The 26,788-nt window shown below is 37.6% G+C and overlaps 1 protein-coding gene across 2 annotated transcripts in view; it reads left to right on the forward strand.

Moving 5' to 3' along the window:
• The window catches only part of LOC136038269 (insulin-like peptide receptor), a 258,331-nt gene that overhangs the window by 22,075 nt on the left and 209,468 nt on the right, over positions 1 to 26,788 (forward strand). For both annotated transcript variants that reach the window (XM_065721386.1, XM_065721387.1), the window contains exon 2: positions 25,513 to 25,892. In XM_065721386.1, the coding sequence (XP_065577458.1) occupies positions 25,598 to 25,892 (295 nt within the window). In that variant the 5' untranslated portion in view covers positions 25,513 to 25,597. The remainder of the gene's footprint in view (positions 1 to 25,512; positions 25,893 to 26,788) is intronic.

A 26,788-nucleotide genomic window follows, 5' to 3' on the forward strand; every position in this document is an offset into this window, starting at 1 on the left:
AAAAATTCTTACGATCCTTTTGGTTGACCAGAAAAGGATCTGGCAAGTCGTTATTCAGAGAACCCGAGATGATACTTTATCTTATCTAAACGACTATAGACCGCGGTTTTTTTTCTTTTTTTGTTAGTTCAGGTCAGGATGTGAACAATAAATAAATGGTACGACCTATTAGTAACTAATAACAAACTTTTTTTTTAATTAATCAGGAAGCGAGAGACACCTCTGTGTTTTATCCGCAACTGTCAAAGTGTATTTTATTCTTAGGAAGTAGGGGAGGTGAGTAAAACATGGAGGGGGACCATAAATTTTAGAAAGTACATTTTAGGAACATGCATCAAAATGATAAAAGCGAAGTAGTTCGATATCTGATCTATCTTACCTGACATTTCTCTGTCAGGAATACAACTCACTCTCATGCTGTTTGTGTTATATCTTTATACCAAAAATAAAACGTTTGTAATAATACTAATAAATGTTTGTTTTTTATTGATATAAAAAATATTTATACCAAAACATGTTTGTTGCTGCACTTCTTGAATAATCATTCAGAAAATTCTAATACATTTTTAACGGTTGTTGAAATACCAGCACAATCAATAGATTCAATTGCTTTGCCATTAATGATATATTCAGGATTCTTAAACAAATTAAACTCATTATTTGTCAAAGTGTATTTTATTCTTAGGAAGTAGGGGAGATCAGTAAAACATGGAGGGGGGGCCATAAGTTGTTTTGTTGAGGGGGTGTAGGGCCAAGGGTCCGCTCTTATGATTTTTGGAGTAAAATATCGTTAATAGGTTTTTTGGGAGGGGGAGTCGAGCCATAGAGGGAAGGCCAAGATCGTACAATGTTTCAGTACCTGTAGTTCTAACACTAATAAACATAATTTTGCTTAACATGCATGTATTTGATGCATAAGACATAGCATAATCAGTATACAGAAATAATAAATTGATATAAAGAAGAATGATATGCTAGTTACCTTGTAAAATATATTTTTCCAAGGGGAAGGGAGAGGTATCATTATACCCCTACCTTCAAACACCCCTTTATCTTCCTTTATATACACTCTCCTAAAGGAGATGTACATAAATTTATTGTATTGTGTGCAAGATGGGGAAATTGTCTACAAAAAGGTTATTTCTCAATTTATCTCCTTCATCGTTGAAGCATGGGGGTATGGAGGGGGGTGCAGGCGCCGTCTCCTTTAGAACTTTAATTTTACACTAGATATGACTGAAAAGCAGATGGTTGAAAAGCAGTTGAAAAAGGTAGATGGCTAAAAAGTTGTTGATAAAAGGTAGATGGTTGAAAAAGCTGGAAATAAACAACTGGAATGAAGAGAATAAACAGAACAGAATAAAAGTCAAACAAGAAGTAGTTATTCATAATGTCTTAGGAAAGATTTGGCTCTAATCCAAGAAGATTAATGCTGAAGCTTATTGATGATTTATGATTTTTGGTGATTACTTATTAAGAAAGATTTCATAGGTATGATAGAACTTGCTGACAATGTAAGGTTTTGTGATCGGCCAATATAACTTCAACCCCCCGCCCCTCATCACAAAATCGGCTGCCCTCCCCCCCGGAGAAGAAGCTACGTACACCCATGCTTTGGAGTATGTCTGTTCCTCCCGCCCAGGTAAAGTAACTGTCATATAAACCATGAAAACGTCGTTTTGCCATATTCCTTTGGTTGGGTTTGGTGAGTTTCTTTGGTTTTTCCTCTGCCTCTTGGGTCCTCCCCTTACACATATAGACTTACAAAAATAAAAAAACCTCGTATTGTAAATTTTCAAGGTTTAATAACATTTTAGTTTTCATTGATCAATTTTTAGGCAATTGTGTCAGTGCCAGCTCCTTAGAGAGGGACCACGCCTCTGGGAGTTTGCTTTAGAGAAGGCCCAATTATATTTGCTGTATACCAAATCGAATCAAGTCATATTTTGAAAATATGAGATATACTCTTTTGTTTCTGTGGACGGCAATCTGAGCTATTACTAAAGAGTTCGATCGTTGCTGGTTTTACTTGAATATTAAGAATCTGCCTTTATGAGAGTTAAGCAACAAACGATCTTCAGAAAATGTGGGATATACCCTCTAGTTGTGGGTACGGCCACATTAGCTGTGTTTTTTTATTAGTTTAATTGGTTTTGTTTTTATTAAATATGAAGAAGCTGTCCTTGTACTATTTGAAGCAATAAACAATCTTTTGAAAGTGCAGGTACACCCTTTGTTTTTTGGTTCGACGGTCTAAGCTATTATTCAAGAGATTTTCTCGTTTTTAAAGGCCCCCCCCCGGAAAATTCTCCTTCGGTAAATCCCCCTTGCAAAATTTTCCCACATTTAGAATAATGATAGTATTTCAAAATTAAAAGTATTTGCAAAATATCTTTTGGATTATTACCCTCAGTCGTTGGGCGTTTTTGGATAATAAATATCCAGACAACCAGAACAATTTCAACGAAGCAACTGTCAAGTATTTGTGGTTACGGATTTCTAATTTCAGTCAGCAATAAAAGTATTAAGAGGGCTCTTAGGGAAGGGAGCTAAAAAAAAATTCACGCTTAAAACCTTCACAAAAGTGTACTCAACAGCTTCTGAAATGAAATCAAATGATAATATAATGATATTGTATACATCTATATATATAAAAATAAGTTGTCTGTGTGTGGATCTGTGGATGGATCAGGTGACGTCATGTTTGTTCGCATATGACGTCTGAATTATTTCACACTAATACAAAAGAAGAAAAAAACTAAAAAAGGTAAAAACTACAAAAAAAAACTAAAAAGAAAAAAAAAACTAAAAAACTAATAAAAGGTAAAAATCTAATAACTAAAAAAAAAACTGAAAAAAAATAAAAAAGGCAAAAACTACAAAAAAATAAAAACTAATAAAAAAACTAAAAAAGCTAAAAAACTAAAAAAACTAAAAAAAACTAAAAAAAGGTAAAAACTAAAAAAAACTAAAAACTAAAAAAGAAAAAAACTAAAAAAAAGGAAAAAACTGAAAAATAAAAGAGAAAAAGAAAACTAAAAAAATATGAATAAATATATATAAAAATCTATATATATAAAAATAAGTTGTCTGTGTGTGGATCTGTGGATGGATCAGGTGACGTCATGTTTGTTCGCATATGACGTCTGAATTATTTCACACTAATACAAAAGAAGAAAAAAACTAAAAAAGGTAAAAACTACAAAAAAAACTAAAAAGAAAAAAAACTAAAAAAGCTAAAAAACTAAAAAAAGGTAAAAAACTAAAAAAAAACTAAAAAAAGGCAAAAACTAAAAAAAAACTAAAAACTAATAAAAAAACTAAAAAAGCTAAAAAACTAAAAAAACTAAAAAAAAGGTAAAAAACAAAAAAAAACTAAAAAAAAGGAAAAAACTGAAAAATAAGAGAAAAAGAAAACTAAAAAAATATTAATAAATATAAAAAATATAAATATAATATAAATTAGCAATCAACAAAGCACCGAGACACAAATGACGACCGGGACACAGGGAGTATAAATGACGACCAGGACATAAGTAAAAAAAAAACTAAAAAAATGGTAAAAACTACAAAAAAACTAAAAACTAATAAAAAAACTAAAAAATCTAAAAATCTAAATAAACTAAAAAAGAAAAAAAAGAAAAAAGGAAAAAAATAAAGTAGAAAAACAAAACTAAAAAACGAATGTATATACAGACCGGGACACCGGGATACAAATGACGACCGGGACACAGGGAATATAAATGACGACCGGGACACAGGGACACAACTACAATGGGGACGCCGGGGGGCACAGGGGGATATAAATGACGACCGGGACACCGGGACACAAGGAATATAAATGACGCCCGGGACACTCAAAGAGAAATCACAGACTGGAACACCGGGACACAAATGACGACCGGGACACAGGGAATATAAATGACGACCGGGACACAGGGACATAACTACAAAGGGGACGCCGGGGTGCACAGGGGGATATATAAATGACGATGGCGACTCAGGGAATGGTCGATTAGCAATCACCATCAACAAAGCTCAAGGGCAATCATTAGAATCATGAGGTATAGATCTGAATACGGATTGTTTTCCCATGAACCATTATATGTTGCATGTTCAAGAGTCGACAGGGGGATATATAAATGACGATGGCGACTCAGGGAATGGTCGATTAGCAATCACCATCAACAAAGCTCAAGGGCAATCATTAGAATCATGAGGTATAGATCTGAACACGGATTGTTTTCCCATGGACCATTATATGTTGCATGTTCAAGTGTCGGTAAACCTGACAATCTATTTATATGCACAGACAATGGGACAGCAAAGAATGTTGTATATTTGCAAGTTTCACGTAGTTAAAAACATATATATATATATATATATATATATATATCTATCTATATTCACAGGTGGGACATAGGGACACAACTACAATGGCGCGTAACGACTTACGCGCGCGGGGGGGGGCGAAGCGCCCCCACCAACTAGGTGTTGGGGTGGCGCGAAGCGCCACCCCAACAGCTAGTATAATATAATAACATATAATATTTGCTTCTTTACAAATAGCTGGCCTTATTCTAATCGAAGCTACAGACGATCTTATGTAAATACGTGACTGCTCTTTTAGTTTTGTGCATAATTTGTCTAGTCAAAATTTCTTCTTAAAAACAGGATATATATCCTCCAGAGCCATTGTTAGTGTATTGGGCGTCAAATTGACGTTTCGGTTGTTGAATCTTTTTTGCAGGAACTAGGAACAAGCCTCTTGTTCTAACTTGCCACAGCGGGAACTGATCCAAATAGGGCATCAATCCACTGCCACGGGTAAAATTTCCACTTGCTTAAATATACAAAAAGAACAACCTGTTCTTAGAAAGGAAATATCTAATCCACCGGCGACGAGCAAAGGAAAGCTACGATCCTAAAAAAAAGGTTTTAAATTCCTATTTCAAGGATCAGATGGTTCTTCAATGGGGAAGGGGCTTTGGAATTCGCATTATCAGGTCAAATATTTAAGTTTATGTATATATCTTTATTACATCCCTGTTTTTCTAGCCATTTTCTCTTTCATTGTTGATCATAGCCACAATCACGGGAATTTGTCAGATTCTTAGAAGACTTGGTTCTAGTACTAGATTTCCAAATTTCTGCGTATTTTCTCTCCTTTGGAAAGAAAACGTGTACAGGTCTCAGGGGTAATGGAATATTCACTGATATTGCATGGCATAAATTCGAGAGAGGGGGCAGGGTCAAAAATGTGGAAAATCGTTCTGGCTTTTCGGCTATTAATAACGAGGAATTGCCTAAAGAAATGTTTTATTAAGCCTCCAAGATGTATGCATGTCAACTGCCAAATGGAGCAAAATGGATTAGACGATTGGTTCAACTGAGTATTGCGACTTAAAGGGGAGGGATTATAAATTGCTGCTCGACCGGGATGGCACAACACCTTCTGAATTATTGCGTTTACAGGCCCAGATTTACCATTAAGTCCGGGCCAATGGGTTTACAATCTTAGGGGGCGCAATAAATTATCACTGAGTGATTTTTTTCTAAACAAAACAGGATTGATGTAATTTATCGTCAAAGTGTCAGGTGCACTTCCCCCCCCCCCCTCGCGCTGCCTATTCACAGAAAAGTGATTTTAAAACTACACAGGAATTCAGATGTCTCCCAGTAATGACAGTTGAGAGTTTGGCAGTTTCTTTAATTTCTTTTGGCTCATCGGTTGTGTTCTGTTAAGTACTTCCAGTATTCACGGATTTTCAGTGATTTCTCGAAAAATCTTCTGAAAATTAAATCTGGTCTTGCGCATTTGACGTAATCATTATTTAAACTTTTTGGAGAGATAAGTTGAAGGGAAATATTATTGAGGGTTTTCTAATATGCCCTTTATATTTGAACTATCACGCCGTAAATAATGTAGAGTATGAAGATATAAACCCCCTTCCTCCAAAACACTTCCTTCCAAACCTATTTTAACAAGACGATTATTTTAATAAAATAGAGAGATAGCGCTGGTGCTGTTCACATCGTTCCTGAATTATAGACATATATTCTTGCGGCCATTACTGTTTAGACTAGAGCTATTTAAAAAAAGAAATACTGTGTCCAAAGTTGCTACATAATCCTACCCTGGAAGCGAAAACCAATTTGCAGGTGACACTAACCAAAAGAGGTGTCTCAGCCTGTCTCACTAACCAAAAGAGGTGTCAAAATTTAAATTTTGTGTTATGCCGCAGAAGAAAGTACGCAAAAAGTTGTTGGTTTCTAAAAGGGGCACAGCCGAAAAAACACAAAAAGAAAAACAATAAAGGAAATATAAGAAATTATTGGAACAACTTAAAAACTGTAGAATTGTGTTGGGAGGGTTACGTTTGGAAAAGACCCCTCTTTGTGTACATACTTCGATAAGAGTGTCCTAATTTCCTCTTTTGTTATGGTCCTACGATGTTTAGCCTGATTTCTAGCTTAACCCATAGCCTGTTAATAATTATTCACGCAAAGCTTGGGGCCATGTCTAATTTTGGGAATGGAGACCCATCTGAAACGTCTCTTATTTATATCCAAACATTTCTATCTCTATTCTATCTGGAATGGATATTTGGAATTTCTGTTCGTATCATTTTTTGAGTAAGTCAGGACTGTGGAGTCGGTTACAAGTTATAACCGACTCCATATATTTTCAATATACTTATTCCGACTCTATTCAGAAAAAAAATTACTAAAATTCCGACTCCATAACCCTGGAGTAAGGAAATCATGCTTAGAAATGTATCAACTTATGTTAGCAGTCAGAATAGGGGAAAATTACCAGGGAGAAAGGTCAAATATGTCGAATGTCACCTTATCAATGTCGCAAATGTCAGTGTGCCCTTTGTCAGGAAAGTCAAATATTACTGATAGAAACAAACGAACAATGTCCTTTAGGGGCGTCAATTTACAAAACTATAGGGAGGGATTTATCAACCAAAATTTAGGGGTGAAATTTTGTTGTTTTGCTATTTTTTACAATGAGAATACCAATAAAAGTTATTTTTCAATCAAAATACCAAAAAGGTATTTTTTCTAAATATAGGGGGTTGGACCCCCGTCTAATTGATGCCCTAAGATGGAAGAGATTATTCACTTAATCACAAATCCAAAATCTTAAATATAGATATTGCTTTCATTTATTTTATTTATTAGCAAAAAGAAAGTTCTAATGACTTGTGCTGTTAGTCCATGTTATGATTTATATCTTATACTTAAATATCTAAACACAACAACTCATGATTATCCACCTAGCCTATCTTACATATGAAAAACAACAACACATGAACACAATACAAAAAAAAAAAGTCAAATTAAATATTATTTACCGGTTTCAGCCCCCACTCCAAAAAACTGCGAAAATAAACATCAAAAACCTCCCGCCCTTCAAAATCTATTAGTTAAATAAAATGCTTTCAATTTATTTTTAAACCCGTATAGTGACATATTCCCTGATGCTAGCCGGCAGATAATTCCGAACAGAAGGCCCCAGAGTTTGAACCACGTATGATGATCTGACTGATTTTTCCGAAATGGTACAATAGATCTATTCGTGTGCTAGATTTTTTTACTAATTCATGTTTTACAGACTAACCTAATCCTAACTATTTTCTAATCTAAAAGTAGTTTGAATTTAAAACAATATGCCAGATTTCAAAAACTTCTAGCTTAATTCCAAACTAAAATTTTAGTTTTTTGAATTGAACTTAACTCCAGTTAATTTAGCTTTTGTCTATTCCTTTTGAATAATGCCGCAGTGCCAATGACACTAGTTGTTTTGACTTTCCCTTATGCCGAAATTATAGCACCAAAGATTCTTGTGTAAGGCACAAGGGGACAGTTGTCTCCCTAAAACAAAAAGAATTACAGAAAGACCCTAGCCCCCTGGATACAACCTTGTCTCCATCATACGATTATTGGCATGAAAGTAGACAATAATTATTTAAAAGAATTAAATTTCCCTTATATATAAGGCTCTCCAAATGCTGTTAAATCAATAAATTAATACCATTTGTGTTGCTCGTGTTCGTAGCTATTTTTATATAGTTGATAGTTGTTATGGGCAGACTTACTCCAAACTGTGTTCTGTGTTGAAATTGAAGCATTTAATGAAGTCTATGAAAAGTTTTTTTTACATGCTCGACCCCCCCCCCCCTTCTGTCGTCCGAAAATCTTGACCTTGTATTTCCTATTTATCTTTTTATTACCTCAAGATTCTTTTTTATTCAGTTTCCTATTTTCTTTGCTAGGAGCTTGCACAACGTGATTTGTTCACCCAATGAATTTATGTGAAGATAGTTACCTTATAATTATTTGAATATCATTATTTTACCTGGTACCTGCCAGAGGCACTAAGGATATCCCGAAAAAATCACCATTTATCCCTTTTTTGGTGCTCCCATGTGGTCTTTTCACTGGTGCTGGGGCTTGAGGTGCGATGAAGCTTGTTTTTCGGGCTACCTCTGGCTATCATTCTAGTACCTTTTTGGGGCACATTTCATCATTGAAAATTACTATCTTTCTACTCGAGAAGAAAGCTGGTAATTTTTGACTTCAATGATTTTGTTGCTCATCTACTTTTTTTTCTCAAAACATCGGCGATTTTATTTTTGACCACTCGACAATAAGGCGATACATTCTCATCAAGTAAACAGTTGTGCTCAGGCACGTACGCAGGAATTTATTTCGGGGGGGGGGCAAAACCTTCGAAACAGCAGATATAAAGTAGCACTTTTTTATAGTAACTAAATAAATGCAAAAAGCAGGTATATCGGAAAATACAGATTAACTTTAATTAGTAGTATTGTAGCGGATGGGGAAGGAGACTGAGGCCTCAAAAGTACGCTTTAGACTCAGGTTATGTTCTTAGCGATTTAGAACCAGTGATTAATCTATTATATCCCACTGAAAGGGAAATTTTAGGGTTAATAATGCAATATGGGTGCTGTTGGGGTAGTTCTTCCATTGCAAAAACGTAGTTTCCAAAATTGATCCATTAAAAGTTGTACTTTATCCTGAAAACGCCATAATATCAAGGATAATTCTATTTTGCTGTGGAAAGCAAACTCTTTTTACAAAACAAAATAACAGTACAATCGCTAATTACTTCAAAGAGGGTAAAAAGTTAGACAGAAAATGGGTTGATAATTTGGCAGTGGCTTGATCAGATAATTGCATGCTTTAAAATCCCAAAAAAAAGCTTCATACATGCATCTAGATTCTTAAAAAATTTTCTACAATTGCCAGAAATCCCAAGAAACCATGGGGAAATTAAACATTTCGAAAAATTTCGGGGGGGGGCCCGGAGGCCCCCCCTGCGTACGTGCCAGGTTGTGCTGCTTCCTTCCAAGCATCCCTACTGATATGGGTCAAGAGAAGGAGAAACCTGTGACATGTGGTCTTCACTGAGGCTGGGGCTTGAGGTGCGATGAAGCTTGTTTTTCGGGCTACCTCTGGCTATCATTCTAGCACCTTTTTGGGGAGCACATTTCATCATCGAAAATTACTACCTTTCTACCGCTTTCAAGAAGAAAGCTGGTAATTTTTGATTTTAGTGATTTTGTCGCTCATCTATTGTTTTTTCTCAAGCCATTGGTGATTTTGTTTTTGGCCTAGTGGCAGTCCACTGTCTGTGGCTCCTACGAAGAGGTTTCCATGTAAATCCACCCCCGTTTAAATCAACGACATTCAACTCAACCCATTTAATTCAACCCCAGTTTAGCTCAACCTTCATGCAATTCAACTCTCATTTAATTCAACTCAACCCTAATTCATTTCACCCCCCCCCCCCCGGAACAGGTTAGGGGGTATGGGATTGAGTACGATGAGCAATGATTTGCTCAGTTTTCTAACCATCTTAACTAGTCAGAAAAGGTATATGGCGCATTTTGAAAAAACAAAAAAAAACAGAGAGTTTTTAACTGTTTTGTTAACAAAATAAGATGCCAGAAACATATCGAACCAATCGATAAAATGTTCTTTATCCATTGGTTTGGTTTCAATATTAGCTAGGCTACTAATGTAAATTGGATAAAAATTGTCATATAACTGTTTTTAATTACAACAACTTTACTGACTGTATTATTTAATGTCTTCAAGAGTTTTTGGGAAAAATTTAGCCCAAATCTCAATTATTTGGTACAAGATAATAATAATAGATAGTTGATATTTGTTCATAATCGATACACATACAATAATGCACTATAGTAATCCCCTCGAAGGTTCCTTGGTCTGTAAATTAGGGGGAAGATTTTTCCAAACTAAAAATTTTGAAAATATTTTTATTTCGCAAATTCTAAAAAAAATTATTAAAAAAAAACCATTAAAAAATAATAGGAAAAAGAAAGCGGGAAGGATTTCAACTATTTATAATATTTTTTATTAAAGATATGGTCTTGATTTCACTGATAGTTCTTTCTAATAAATTCCTTTAGATAAGTGTGGTCCATTCATTTATTGATTGCCCTATTTATCCACTGACATTTTATTTGCATTTTTCAGGCTATCAAGTATTACTTAATCAAATTGTTTTTAGGATGTTTTTTCCAACTAAGTAAACATATCAGATTGACATTTTGTTTTTACCGTTTTCTTTCCAAAAGAAACAAATAAGTTACATTGTCCTGTCTGAGCACTTATCAGTTCCAGGAAACAATTTAGGATTTTTTCCGTCATTGGCTGAGGTAATGTTTTTGTTATTTTTGGAAGTTCAGTCTAAGCAGTTCCAGGGGAGGCACTTACGATTGGATTTTTTGAGGCTCAAAAATAATAATAAAAAATTTTTTTTGGAGGGGGGGCAAATAGTAAAAAAAAATATATAATTTGGGTAAGAAGTGCCCAGAATTTCAAGAAAATTCGGGATTCAAGGGGTGTTTGGGCCCCGACGCCCTCTCCCCTACTTGTGTCCCTGGATGTGGGAGTATCTGTATTCCACTGAAACTCGTGAAATGTCCATCTTGACTTTTGACTTGACAGAAATTGACGTCTTGACATCTTGACAGACATGGCTGTCTGTTTCGGCCAAACATAAAGCAGGTCGTCCTTGAATGGGGTGTGGGGAGGTCACAGGAAAACTTTTAAAGGAAATTGGAACTTTATAGGAGGGTTAAGGCGTGAAGCCTTGAATAGATTTGGCGGAGATGGAGTGTGTGAAGCTATGTTTGCCTCAGATCCTTGTTGTTGTAGTAAGCTATACAAGAAAACGAAATGAAAAAGAAGAAAAAATCGAATTATTGAATGAAGGCAACAAATATATAAACATAATTGGACAATCTACCAGACAGGGTTGCCTCCTCTAATGATTTATCGGTTATTCTAGTGATCTTTTAATATTGCCTAAAAAAACAGTAAATCAGCACACAAGTCCCTAGACTATTGAAGGAAGTCGTTAAATGCACCAAAAAGCACTAAAATCCGATGTTTTTTCACCAGATAGCGACCCTGTTACCAGCTTTGTGTTACCACTCACCTGTTGCCTGTTACCCGTTACCAGTGAGTTATACAAGAAAATGAACTGAAAAAGAGAAAAAGTGAATTATTGAATGAAAGCAACAAATATATATATACATAATTAGACAGCCTACCAGGCAAGGTTGCCACCTCCAGTAATTTATCACTAATTCTAGTGATCTTTTTATATTGCCTAAAAAAAACAGTACATCAGCACATAAATCCCCAGATTCCTGAAGAAAATCGCTAAATACACCAAAAGGTACTAAAATCCAGTGATTTTTTTCCGCTGGGTGGCGACCCTGTTACCAGTTGAGTGTTACCACTCACCTGTTACTAGTGAGTTATACAAGAAAATGAAAAAGTGAATTATTGAATGAAAGCAACAAATATATAAACATAATTGGACAGCCTACCAGGCAAGTTTGCCACCTCTAGTGATTTATCATTTATTCTAGTGATCTTTCTATATTGCCTAAAAAACAGTACATCATCACATAAATCCCTAGATTATTGAAGAAAGTCGTTAAGTGTACCAAAAAGCACTAAAATCTAGTGATTTTTTCACTGGGTGACGACCTTGTTACCAGGTGACAAACCGATTTTATAGAATTTTGTCATCGAAGTGTTCAATAAGCCATTGTTTATCCTAGGCTGCTTATAATTATGCACTAAAATTTGGAACTGTATCCAGACATTCCCTATACCACAAGTGGGAAAAATACTTAGTAGGTAATACCTTCCTCAGTGTGTAGTATTATTCAGCAAAAATAAACATATATTTAAAATCTCGTCAAATTATTCTGTGTAGGCTACATATTTGAGTTTCAGAAATGTGTTTTGGTATAAGACATGAACGTTATGAATTCGCTTGAAAATATTCAAGCAATTCTCTCAAACTTAGGAGCCAGTTTAAAAGACGCTCGAAGTGACAATGGATCTAGGAAGAAATCCTAGTTCGGAAGGTGGGGTAAGATATGCCCGTGTTGAATAAATGCCGACGCTCTTAGCTTGAAAAATGCTTTGTTCTACCCTTAAATGGTAGTGAATTATACTTTCGTGGTTTCTCAGAAGAAAAATACATATTCATTGGGCCAAATGTTGTAATTTTTTCGCATTAATTCGCTTTTTTCATTTTATACATGTAGTATGTATATTTTTTGTACTATATATATTGTAATTATACATTATAATATATTGCATATATATTGTATATATATTGCAATATATTGTAATTTATACATTTGTCATTATATATGTAAATATGTTTTATATATGTAAGTTATTATTTATTTCTTTTTTTTTATTTATTTTAGATAAATACTTTTTTTTACTTAGAATAGAAATCCTAGTTCTAGATCTGGCATAAGACACGCCCGCGTTGAATAATCATTGGGTCAATTTTTTTTTTTTTTGCATTACCCGTTGTTTTATAAAACATTTTACTTAGTATATAAGTGAGTGTTAACCGAGAAAGAAATCCTAGTTTGGAAGGTGGCGTAAAATGCGCCAGTATTGAATATGGCCGTTTTCTGCTTCCAAAATGCCACTTCTGTCTAACCTTAAATGGGTTATGAACTACACTTCCATCGTTTTTCTTTTCAAACAAGAGCTAAGAGCTCATATGGTATGAGCTCTAGCAAAATTCTAGGAATCAATAGACTGATCTATAAGGAAAATCAGAGGCTTAATGCCGGTCGGGATTTAAAATAAGAGCTCTGAGACACGAGGTCCATCTAAATATCAAAATTCATTAAGATCCGATAACCCACTCGTAAGTGAAAAATACCTCATTTTTTCTAATTTTTCCTCTCCCTTCAGCCACCCCAGATGGTCAAATTGGAGAAAACGGCTTTATCAAGTCAATTTGTGCAGGTCCCTGACGCGCCTACCAATTTTCATCGTCCTAGCGCGTCCAGAAGCACCAAAATTGCCAAAGCACTGGACCCCCTTACTCCCCCAAAGAGAGCGGATCCAGTCCGGTTATGTCAATCACATATCTACGACATTTGCTTATTCTACCCACCAAGTTTCATCCCGATATCTCCACTCTAAGCGTTTTCCAAGATTTCCGGTTTCCCCCTCCAACTCCCCCAATGTCACCAGATCTTGCTGGGATTTAAATAAGAGCTGTGAGACATGCGTTCCTTCTAAGTATCAAATTTCTTTAAGATCCGGTCACCCGTTCTTAAGTTAAAAATGCCTCAAATTTTCTAATGTTTCCGAATTAAGACCCCCCTCCCAAATCCCCCAAAGAGAGTGGATCCGTTCTAATTATGTCAATCACGTATCTAGAACTTGTGCTTATTCTCCTCATCAAGTTTCATCCCCATCTCTCCACTCAAAGCGTTTTCCAGTATTTCCGGTTTCCAAGATTTATGTTTCCCCCTTCCAACCCCCATAGCCCTGGATCTGATTCGAATTCAAAATGGAGTATCTGATACATAAGATCTTTCCATATATCAAGTTTCATTAAGATCCGATCACTCCTTCATAAGATAAAGATACCTCACTTTTCACGTTTTCCGAGCTTTCCGGTTTCCCCCTCCAACTGTCCCAATGTCACTGGATCTGGTCGGGATTTAAAATAAGAGCTCTGAAGCACAAGATCCATCTAAATAACCGTCCCCCCTCTCCCCCAGATGGTCAAATCGAGGAAACGACTATTTCTAATTTAATCTGGTCTGGTCCCTGATACGCCTGCCATATTTCATCGTCCTAGCTTATCTGGAAGTGCCTAAACTAGCAAAACCAAGACCGACAGAATTTGTGATCTCTATATGTCACTTGGTAAATACCAAGTGCCATAAAAACCGTAAATGAAACCGATTTATTTTGTCAAATGTTTTTATTAATTTTTGAAACTCCTGAAAGGAGTTGAACGGTTGGAAGAACCGGATTACTTATATTCTTCTTTACGTAATTAACAATTAAAAATGTTTTTTTCACCTTGCGACGCAAACCCCTTCGTTAAGGACCATACGTGACGATTTCAACGTATACTTGTTAATGGTTACTTAAAAAAAAGAGGACCAATAATGAAAAGGCTGAAATTAAAAGCGTAAACTAAGCTTAGTAACCTTTTTCCTTAAGTGGTAATGAATAACCACTTTAAATGTAAATGCTGGTGAATTGCCTACCCATTTATCGCATTCTTGTTCCCATCATTATGATTTTTTTTTTTTTTTAATTTGGTCGCACCTGAGTCTTCCATAATTTTAGATTGATGGAGCTGACGAACAAAGTTGATGACTTCCTGGCTTAATATTTAAAGAGGGTACCTGGAGAAGGGACCTCTCGAGGGGGCACTGGTTTCTTGCCATCTGGTGTATATTTCGGAACGGGACGCTTGCCGCACTGTTCCGCCATGCTTGGCACACCTCCACGCTTGGCGAAAACACCCACGCTTCGCATGGTCCCTAAATGCGTTTGGCACACTCCCTAGCTCGCCGCCTAGTGTAAATAATTTCTTAGAGAGAGATAGCAACCCCTCGGGAACTCTGGTCCTGATTCTATAATCAATACTGAAAATCAGTCATGGATCCAATATTTGAGGTGCAGTCTTTTTGGGTGGAATACTCGGAAAGTTATCTTCTGGTCACCTCTGTCTCTGTACTGACTTGTGATATGATTCGATTTTTTCAGTTGAAATTTTTAAAAAAAGGATTTTTTTAAGGAAAATAGCCAAAAAAGATATTTTTATGAAATAAAGGGGGGGGGGGAGTTGAGGCTTATATATATATATATATGTATATATATATATATATATATATATATATATATATATATATATATATATATATATATATATATATATATATATATATATATATATGTGTGTGTGTGTGTGTGTGTGTGTGTGTGTGTGTGTGTGTGTGTGTTTGCCTTACTGTAGCTATCTGCATCAAGCGACTGCCGTCTTTCAGAAATCACATGCACAAATGGCACGTACCAAGCGTGGTGAAACTATTTCAAGCTTTGTGAGGATTGTGGCACGCGTTGCGGAGCTGTGCGGCGCACGTGGTTTAAGATGCTGACCAGATAGTGGAAAACGCATGTAGTATTTTTCGCATTCACTCATGCTGATTCACTCAATTCACTCGTGCTGATAAAAATAGTAACTCTGAACCTACTATGACTATTCTTTAATATTTCAAAGAAATTAGTTAAACTATGTGAATTTTTTTTTCAGGGATTAACCCTAATACCAACTCCTAAAAACCTCTTAAAGTTTTAATTGCCTACACCAAGTACTTTCTCTATAAATGTTAACCAAAAATGTTCATGAGTGATTGAAAAAAAAAAAACAGACATTGAACGGGGGATCAAGTGACAAATTTCCTTTCCTTTCTGATTTCTATTTTATAAGCAAAAATAATCAGTGTTTTCATACCGTACTATGTTCCCGTGCTATTTAATTAGCTGCCAAAATTTTGAATCTTGAATTTGTCATCCTTGCCCCTGGGGCAACACGCATTATATCGGCCTCGAACCATTTTTTTGCGGCTTGTCCAGCAGTGATTCAAATCTCTAGATCGGAGAAATTATGATCGATAAAGTCATCCCATGAAATTTTCGCTAATCATTGTGGTGCGAAGTGTTTGGCGGAACTCGATGCGTTGTGACAGAAAGATGGGTGGGGGGGGGCTTTTTGGTGCACACGTTGCGTTGGATTGTGGGTAACCCCTTCGCCTGCCTCGACCCTTCCCTCCTGATACGTTGCATTTTCCCATATAATTCGTCCATTTTTTACGAAGTTTCGCTCCCGAAAAAAGCACACGTATGTGTGTGGGTGGAGGGGAAGCTTAGAACCGATTAATGGTTGTAATCCCTTTACAAATGCGTAGACATAACGTTATAAGACAACTATTACTTTTCATCAGTTTGCTTTCTTAATATGAACACCGGAAGCTCTCACATCACTTACGATTCTCATCACAAAATGTAGTTAGCCCTATGGTCGAATTAACCGGAAGTGGGAACTTACTTCTCTGCAGGTTTTGGAAGTTCCAGTGTAGTTGAAAGTTTCAGCGGAGTAAAGACAAATAGCTAAGGGTGAAACTTGACTTACGATAAACTTGGGAAACAGTTCTACTAGATAAATAATTTTCTTACGAATGGATACACAACCAGAATTAGGGCCAAAGAAGGCATTTTCAAGTTCCCAACTCCATTTTTCTCCTGCTTGTACTTACGGAAAATTCTATGAAGGCAGGTAGGCTATTTCACCTGTTTTGACTTCGAAAGAAAGTTTTAACAGTTAAAAAAAAACTTTAGAAGAATAAAAAGATAAGTGTGCAAACCCAGATTATAGAATGTTGGAATCTACAATGATGACAGTTGTCAAGTATGGCTCTGAAGCACGGGCGCTCTGAAAAGCGGATGAAGGTTCGCTAGGTGTTTTCCAGAGAAATTGCCTACGGATTGTTCTGGTTACCAGGCTGACTGACCGTATTCCAAACAGTAGGCTGTACGAAAAATGTGGTTCATTCCTGCTTTCTAGGGCTATAATGAAAGGTTGAGATGGCTAGGGCACGCTCTGCGGGTGAGGCAGGACAGATTGCCAAAGATTGCCCTTTTCGGCGAACCGTCTAAGGTTAAACGGAAAGCAGGTTGTCCACGGTTGGGGTGGGAGAAAGTCATAAAGAAAGATTTGAAGGAAATGGTAGCTCCCTGGGAGGGTGTAAATACGGTGGCTTTGAATAGATGGAGGAGGAGCTTGCGTAGCTTTGTTAGCCTCAGGCGGGTTGGCTATGCGGTAAGTTGTTAGTAGTAGTAGTAGTAGTAAATTGAAGTTTCGATATTAGTCTAGAATTAAGGCTGTTGAGAAGGAAGCATGTTAAGAAAACATTTCTTACTTCATCATATGCAGAATAAGTGCAGTTAACGTGTTTTGACTGCAGCTCCGCTTTACCTTAAGTCCACTCCCCAAAAGGTAATCGATAATGTTTAGCCTTAATTAAGGGACACCAGTTATTACAGTACTTATGGTGTATTAATCACCAATCTGAGCAATGGCGTACATCATTTGATACCTTTTCTTGTGCTTTTTCATTGTCCAATAATCATTTCTGGGGAAATTCTATTTTGAGCCTTGAATGGGGCCCAAAAGATAAAACAGTCCACAGTAGGCCGACAGAAGGTTCGAAAATAGGTTTAAAAAAAACTGACTAGTGAAAAAAATTGCCATTTGCAGCTGATTCAGGGATGGTAATTATTATTTTTTCTTCGTCACAGCAAAAACTGTATAAAAGTACTTCGCAGACAAGCCATGCCTCTCAATAGTTGTCTTAAATATGAGCTTCACAGGCCTGCATTTTCCCGCTTGACGTTTACCTAAACGGACTGTAAAATTACAGTATGACATGCAACCTTGGAAAAAATCTTCATTAATCTGCTTCAAGTCAGATTTGTTCTGCTGTTTCCTGCTTTTTCAGTTCGGGTACTCCGGCAAACCAAAAGCAATAAGATTTTTCTGTGTTGCGACCAGGTCCGAAAAAAATTCATCACAGTTCGGAACCCATCCACCCTGAATTTCCCCCAGAATCCGGTTCCCCCAGATTTCGGGTCCCCCAGATCCACCCAGAATTTCCCCCAGAATCCGTTTCCCCCAGATCCACCCAGAATCTGGTTCCCTGAACCAGCAACTCCGTTACAATTGTTTGCAATTCTTTCGAAGAGCTCTTTTTCCAAGGCACCAAATTTTCGTTCTAGATCGGGCGCAGTATGCTCCCGAACCTCCGACATAAAACATTTTGCTTCAAGTTCTACTTCCATTTGCTCGACCTCTGCACGTATTGGGGTAAGCAGCTGATTAAACTTCTCAAGAATTCTGAACGAACCCTATATTTCGGACTTGATTATGTTCGTTATTTCAGAAGTGGTAAGCCCATGACTTTTAATACTTTTTGTTTGCACACAGGGCAGTGCCACACAGACCCGAGCCCGCGGGACATCTTTGTAAAAAGTGTGTACTCTGTCAAGATCATTTCGACGCAATCTATGCAAAGCCTCGACTCGCATGAGTCGCAGGTCAGTGCGAAACTATTTTCTTATGTGGCAACACTGCGCTCCATCAAGTTCGATTTTTTTTTTTAAAGATCTAATAAAAACGCTTTTTGGACTAAATGACCCCCCCCCCCTCCCCAGTACAGCGGAAGCCTGTAAGTGAGGAAATTTGCCCGTTGTTTACGTATAGTATTTGTTATTCAGACATTCTTCGGGGGAAATTTTGGGTTTGAGGTGGATTTCTTAGGGAGAATTGTCCTTGGGGAGGGAAACTCCCGGGGGATGAATTTTCAAGGGGATGCATTTTCCTGGGTAAATTTTACATTGGGGGGATTTGACATAACTTCTGTACGAAATTCTTCGTAATTGTCTTACATTCCGGGGGATTATCCGAGGGCTATTTTCCGTGTGTTTTGATTTCTGGGAAAAATTTCCGTGGAAGGGGGCATTTCCGGTGATGAGACACCGATTAGAAATTACATATTTCAATATCTTTTTCAAATGAAAACATTCCAAGGAGAATTTTTCTGGCTGAATCGTCCGCAAGAAATTTGACGGGGGTAGGGGTTTCAGAGAGGATTGAACTATCTGGAGGGAATTTTACGGGGGGGGGTGCAATTGACGTTGGATTAAATTTCCACGGAGGAGTTTGCCATGAGTTTTTTGGGGGATGTATCTAGGATTTTTTTGGGATGGGGGTGCTACGGAAAAGTTCAAAACGCATCATTATTTGTTTACATTCATTTTTGTTCCGTTTTTACGGATCGAACAAACCTTTAGAGGGGAGTTAAAACCCCCTAACCCTCTCAATGGTTAATGCCTTTGGGGGGGGGGGGTATTTCATGAAGATTGATCCAGATTTACCGGCATTATTTGAAGAACGATCAGAAACTAAATAAATAATTAAAAAAATTCAACTGAAAGTAAGGTGCAACATTAAACCTCAAAACAAACAGAAATTATTCCGTATACCAAGGGTTCCCCCTGCTCAATACCTTGCTCCTTTTACGCCAAATTTTTCACTGTTTGTCCCCATTTTATAAGAACGGCTACTGAAACACAATAGTCGTTTGATTAGAATTGGAAGCTCTTCTAAAAACGATAACAGCTTTAGCGTAAAGAGTAAGGTACTGAGAAGGGGGCAGCCCTTCATATATCGAAAAACTTTGTTTGTTGTAAGTTTTAATTTTTCTCCTTGAGTTCATTTAAAAAACTTGTTTTTTTATTTATTAAGACAAGAGATTACAGAGATCAGACGGCTGTATTGGACTTTTTAAAATTCACTTTCCCTCGTCGGCAGAAATCATCTCTGTTTTGTTGATTCTGTTGTTGTAGCGTAGCTGGTTGGTGTGTACATACCCACCTTCAGAGTTCTCCAGGTGCCCCCTTCTTTGTCCAAATTAAATCCCTATTTAGTATTTATTACACATTAGAATTACCATTTTGTTCCTTATTCATTCTGAAAATTAAGATTACAGAGATCAGACGGCTGTATTGACATTTTTTATTCAGTTTTCCCCGTCGGTGGCAATCAGGAGTGAGTCTCCAGTATTTTTTTTGGGGGGGGGGGCAAGAAGGGCTCGTAATGATCTTTTCTCCACATTATTGGGGGACAACTGCCATCCTTGCCCCCTCCCAAAACGACGCACCTCACGACAATCAAATGTATTTTGTTGATTCTGATTACGAAGCGTAGTTGGGCAGTGTGTGCATACTCACCATCAGAGCTCCTTACAAATCCTCCTCCTTCTTCTCTATCCAAAATAAATCCCTACATAGTATCTATTACACTTTAGAATTACCAAATATATTTCACATTCATTCAGACAGTTAAGATTACAGAGATCTGACGGTTGTATAGGCATTTTTTTATTCAATTTCTCCCGTCGGCAGCAATCAGGGACGAATATCCAGTATTCTTATACAGAGTGTCCATATCCGGATAATCAAGGGGCATGGGATGTATAATAATTTTTTCTCCACATTATCGGGGTACAACTGCCATCCTTGCCCCCTCCCAAAACGACACACCTCGCGACAATCACTTGTGTTTTTTGTTCTGATTGCGCAGTGTAGCTGGGCAGTGTGTGCATACTCATCATCAGAGCTCCTTACAAACCCTCCTCCCTCTTCTTCATCCAAAACAAATCCCTATATAGTGTCTTTTACCCAGCACAATCACCAATTTGATTTCTGATTCATTCAGACAATTAAGATTACAGAGATCAGATGGCTGTATTAGACATCTTTTTATTCTATTTCCCTCGTCGGTGGCAGTCACTTACGTTTTGTTGATTCTCATTACACAGTGTTGCCGGGCGGTGTTTACATACTCTATACGACCTCCTCCCCTTCTTCATCCAAACTAGATTCCTATGTAGTATATGTTACACATTAGAATTACCAAATTTATTTCAGATTCTTTCAGACAATTAAGATTACAGAGATCAGACGGCTGTATTAGACATTTTTTTATTCACTTTCCCCCGTCGGCAGCAATCACCTATGTTTTTTATGGCACTTGGTATGAACAATGATTCCCGGTTAATTCGCAAGAAATAGAAAAAATGAAGTATTTTTAACTTATGAGCAGGTGATTGGATCTTAATGAAATTTGATATTTGGAATTATATTGTGTCTCAGAGCTCTTATTTTAAATCCCGACCGGATCTGATGACATTGGGAAGAGTTGGAGGGGGGAAACCTAAAACCTTGGAAAACACTTAGAGTGGAGGGATCGGGATGAAATTTGATGGGAAAAATAAGCGCAAGTCCCAGATACATGATTGATATAATCGGAACTGATTTGCTCTCTTTGGGGTAGTTGGGGGGGAGGAGTAATTCTTAAAAATTAGAAAAAATGAGGTATTTTCAACTTACGAACGGGTGATCGGATCTCAATGAAATTTGATGTTTAGAAGGATATCGTGTCTTAGAGCTCTTATTTTAAATCCCGACCGGATCTGGTGATGGGGGCGGGGAGTTGGGAGGGGGAAACCTAAAACTTGGAAAACACTTAGAGTGGAGGGATCGGGATGAAACATGGTGGGAAAAATAAACACAAGTCCTAGATAGATGATTGAAATAAACGGAACGGATCCGCTCTCTTTGTCGGTAGTTGGGGAGGGGGGATATTTCTGAAAAATTAAAAAAAATGAGGTATTTTTAACTTACGAACGGGTGATCGGATCTCAATGAAATTTGATATTTAGAAGGATATCGTGGCTCAGAGCTCTTTATTTTAAACCCGATCGGATCTGGTGACATTGGGGGGGGAGTTGGGAGGGGGAAACCTAAAACTTGGAAAACACTTAGAGTGGAGGGATCGGGATGAAACTTGATGGGAAAAATAAGCGCAAGTCCCAGATACATGATTGACATAATCGGAACTGATTCGCTCTCTTTGGGGTAGCTGGGGGGGGAGTAATTCTGAAAAATTAGAAAAAATGAGGTATTTTTAACTTACGAACGGGTGATTGGATCTCCATGAAATTTGATATTTAGAAGGATATCGTGTCTCAAAGCTCTTATTTTAAATCCTGACCGGATCTGGTGACATTGGGGAAGTTTGGGGTGAGCAAACGTAAAATGATGGAAAACGCTTAGATTGGAGGGATTGGGATGAAACTTGGTTGGAAAAATAACCAGAAGTCTTGCATACGTGATTTACATAATTTGAACGGATCCGCTCAATTCCGGGGGGAGGGGTAAACCTGAAAAATAAGAACAAATGACGTATTTTTAACTTACGAAGGAGTGATCGGATCTTCATGAAACTTCATATTTAGAAGGACCTCGTAACTCCGATATTTTATTTTAAATCTTTGGGCCGGGCAGTTGGGGGGGACCGGAAATCTTAGAAAATACTTAAAGCGATGAGATCAGGATGAAACTGGATGGGAAGAATAGAAATCTGTCTAAGATACGTGACTGACATAACTGGACCAGATCTGCTCTCTTTGGTGGAATTGGGGGGGGGGTAATTTTGAAAATTGAGGTATTTGTAACTTACGAAAGGGTGACCAGATCTTAATGAAATTTGATATTTAGAAAGATCTTGTGCTTTAAAGTTCCAATTTCAAATTCCGACCAGATCCTGTGACATTCGGGGGAGTTGGAAGGGGAAACCAGAATTCTTGGAAAACATGAAAATTGGGGTATTTATATCTTACGAATAGATGATCGTATCGTAATGAAATTTGATTTTTAGAAGGAATTCATGTCTCAGAGCTCTTATTTCAAATCCCGACCAGATCTTTTGACATTGGGGGGGGGGGAGTTGGAGGGGGAAATCTTGGAAAAACACTTGGAGTGGAGGAATCGGGATGAAGCTTGGTGGATAGAATAGACAAATGTTCTTGATACGTGATTGACAGAATCGTTCTGGATTCGCTCTCTTTGGGGGAGTTAGGGGGAGGGGTTCAGTGATTTGGCGAGTTCGGTGCTTCTGGACGTGCTAGGGCGATGAAAATTGGTAGGCGTGTCAGGGAGCTGCACAATTTGACTTGATAAAGTCGTTTCCCAGATTCGACCATCTGGGGGGCAAAAGGGAGAGGAAAAATTAGAAAAAATTAGGTATTTGTAACTTACGAGTGGGTGATCGGATCTTAATGAATTTTGATATTTAGAAGGACTTTGTGACTCAGAGCTCTTATTTTAAATCTTGACCGGCATTAAGCCTCTTATTTTGCTTTTTAAATCAATCTATTGATTCATAGAATTTTGTTAGAGCTCATACCATATCATCTCTTGGCTCTTAGCTCTTCTCGCCTCGTCACAAGTGCCATATGAGCTCTTAGCTCTTGTTTATTCTGGTTGTGCATCGTATCTGGGAAGTGTATCCATACTCACCATCAGAGCTCCTTACAAACCCTCCTCCCTCTTTTTTATCCAAAATAAATCCCTGTATAGTATCTATTACACTTTAGAACTACCAAATGTATTTCTCATTCATCCAGACAATTAAGATCACAGAGATCAGACGGCTGTATTAGACATTTTTTTATTCACTTTCCCCCGTCGGCGGCAATCACCTGTGTTTTTGTTGATTCTGGTTGTGCATCGTATCTGGGCAGTGTATCCATACTCAGCATCAGAGCTCCTTACAAACCCTCCTCCTCCCCCTTCTTCATCCAAAATAGAATCCTATATAGTATCTTTTACCCATTAGAATTACCAATTTGATTTTTCATTCATCCAGACAATTAAGATCACAGAGATCAGACGGCTGTATTAGACATTTTTTTATTCACTTTCCCCCGTCGGCGGCAATCACCTGTTTTGTTGATTCTGGTTGCGCATCGTAGCTGGACAGTGTATGCATGCTCACCATCAGAGCTCCTTACAAACCCTCCTCCCCCCCCCTTCTTCATCCAAAATAGAATCCTATATAGTATCTTTTACCCATTAGAATTACCAATTTGATTTTTCATTCATCCAGACAATTAAGATCACAGAGATCAGACGGCTGTATTAGACATTTTTTTATTCACTTTCCCCCGTCGGCGGCAATCACCTGTTTTGTTGATTCTGGTTGCGCATCGTAGCTGGACAGTGTATGCATGCTCACCATCAGAGCTCCTTACAAACCCTCCTCCCCCCCCTTCTTCATCCAAAATAGAATCCTATATAGTATCTTTTACCCATTAGAATTACCAATTTGATTTTTCATTCATCCAGACAATTAAGATCACAGAGATCAGACGGCTGTATTAGACATTTTTTTATTCACTTTCCCCCGTCGGCGGCAATCACCTGTTTTGTTGATTCTGGTTGCGCATCGTAGCTGGACAGTGTATGCATGCTCACCATCAGAGCTCCTTACAAACCCTCCTCCCCCCCCCCTTCTTCATCCAAAATAGAATCCTATATAGTATCTTTTACCCATTAGAATTACCAATTTGATTTTTCATTCATCCAGACAATTAAGATCACAGAGATCAGACGGCTGTATTAGACATTTTTTTATTCACTTTCCCCCGTCGGCGGCAATCACCTGTGTTTGTTAATTCTGATTGCGCAGCGTCTCTTGGCCGTAGCCGGGTGGTGTGTGTGTGCCCTACGTCATCGGAATTCCCGCCAAATTTATCGAGCCGACTCTGCCTTCCGGAGCCGAGACTCTTTTACGTTGTGAATACTATTCCTCTCTCTTCTCTTGAGCTAAAGTAGTGCGTAGTAGGATTCTTTGATGAAAAGACGTAAAAAAGTGATAACTTTTGGGAGTGGCATTTAATGTGAAAAATTGGTGTTTTTTGGAAAATATTTTGAAGACAAAGAGAGCACTGGTTGCTGAAACTAATCACAAATTGTGTATAATGCAACAAATGAGTGTTTCTGTGAAAATTTTGTGTTTTAAGTTATTATTGATTTAGAATTGATGAGACACGTGTTTGTGGAAGCTAAGTTTAGTATATGGCCTATGTAGAGTTGGTTTCGGCTGTTTAAAGAAAATTAAGAGTGATTTTATTAGAACGTATTGCAAGTTTTGAGAATTGAAATATCTGACCTAAAAAGCCCTGAATTATTGAAAAGGATGATTTTAAGTGATTTATGTAGAAGAAATTTGAAGTGATAAACACCAAGTAATTTAGAATTTTAAAGCACTTCGAAGCTTGGTTTGGAAATACAGTTTATTATCTTGTACTTATCCTAGTATATATCCAAGATATTGAAATATACCCTATATAGTAACTTCCATCCATCGAAATACCCTATTTGAGTGAAGCCTATGATGAAAGTGGTCGACGAGGATAGGTAGAAGTATTGCCTAGCCTATACAAATTAGTTTTGTTTGAAAGGGAGAAGCATAGGCCTATTCGAAATTGATTTGACACCATTATATTGAATAATTTACTGAAATATTTCTGGTCAATTGTGATTTTTGTGCGATATTAGCAGAGCCTGTTTGTGCATTTAAGATTACCAGTTCCTATTTTCCCTTTAGATAATCCCGGTCAAGTAACTGCCGATTTTAAACCAAATCTGGTCATTTTTTTTCTCAAATTTATTTTTTTATTTCAGTGTTGGAATACTTGTCAATGAAAAGGATTATGTGTTCAGTATATTGTCAATATTTCATAACAATTTTGGTGACATAGCGAAAAAAATGTGCAATTTAGATTTTGGTGATTTCCGAGTACCTCCTTGGAGGCCGGATGGTAGCGCTGATGCCGTAGATTTGAATAATCACTGCCTGAAGTGTGGAGGTGGGAATAGTGGAAATTACGAGAAAAAACGAAAATATCGTATACCCCATAGTGTATGTGTCGAATGTCCTTATATAAGACAGGCGGATGATGTTCGGGAATATCATACAAATCCCCGGAGATTAACATGGATTAAATGGTTAATTTTGGTGTCGATCTTCATGGCTCCCTTATTAGGATCAGCACAAGGCAAAGGTAAGATTGTTCTGTTGGCACATCTTTTAATCTGATTTTTTTGCAACACTGGTTTCAACTATTCTGGAGGAAACACTAATTACAAACTGGATGGCTACATTTGATTTCTCTATTTAACACTATGGTAAAGGTGGAGGTCTTTCCATTACTGACCTACAAACTAGGTGAACATATCACAATTCCCTTTTTTCCTCTTTCCGAATATAATGATCGCGTTACTCGGAAATTCAATTTAAGCCCTCTATGGGCAATCTTATTACTGTCCGTACCCATGATTTTTAGATTTCACTTGCCCTCCCCAAACACCCTCTGAAAGTTAAAAAAAACTATAATGTTGATCGGAGGCACGAATTTGTTGGCCACTCATCCCGTCACTCCAAGCGTTTCAGGCCCCCAAGCTGTTCTCAGGATTCTGAAGATATGCTAGTTCGATAACCAGGATATATAGTCTCCTTCGATTAACCTCTGAGTAGTAAGTAAGTAAGTAAGACGGCACTAGACCCTTAAGGTCCAAACCGGCGGTGCTGATCTCCCATGGCCCTTAAGCCAGGAAGTGCAATGGAGGGTTGGGGGCCAACCATACCGTCCTTTCACACCCCCTTCCTGCTTACCTTTCCCAGATTTCTTCAGTTACCCATTTAGAGCTGGGTCGACTCTGGCTGAGCTTACAGAGTCACGCCACTGACCCCCATCCCAAACTAAATAACTGGTCACAACTGGGATTAAACCCTCACCCCTTGGACACAGAATTCCCACGCCAGCACGTAACCTCTACCCCCTCCCTAGTTAAAAATGCTACCCACTTGGCCCCTCAGCAGTCCTTGAAAATTTCAACTCGGTTCTTCGAGTCGCTCATGAGATAGTGCAGATGAGCCTAGATCCCATAGGTCTCATGG

Source organism: Artemia franciscana, chromosome 17, assembly GCF_032884065.1.
Source record: "Artemia franciscana chromosome 17, ASM3288406v1, whole genome shotgun sequence".
Lineage (NCBI taxonomy): Eukaryota > Metazoa > Arthropoda > Branchiopoda > Anostraca > Artemiidae > Artemia > Artemia franciscana.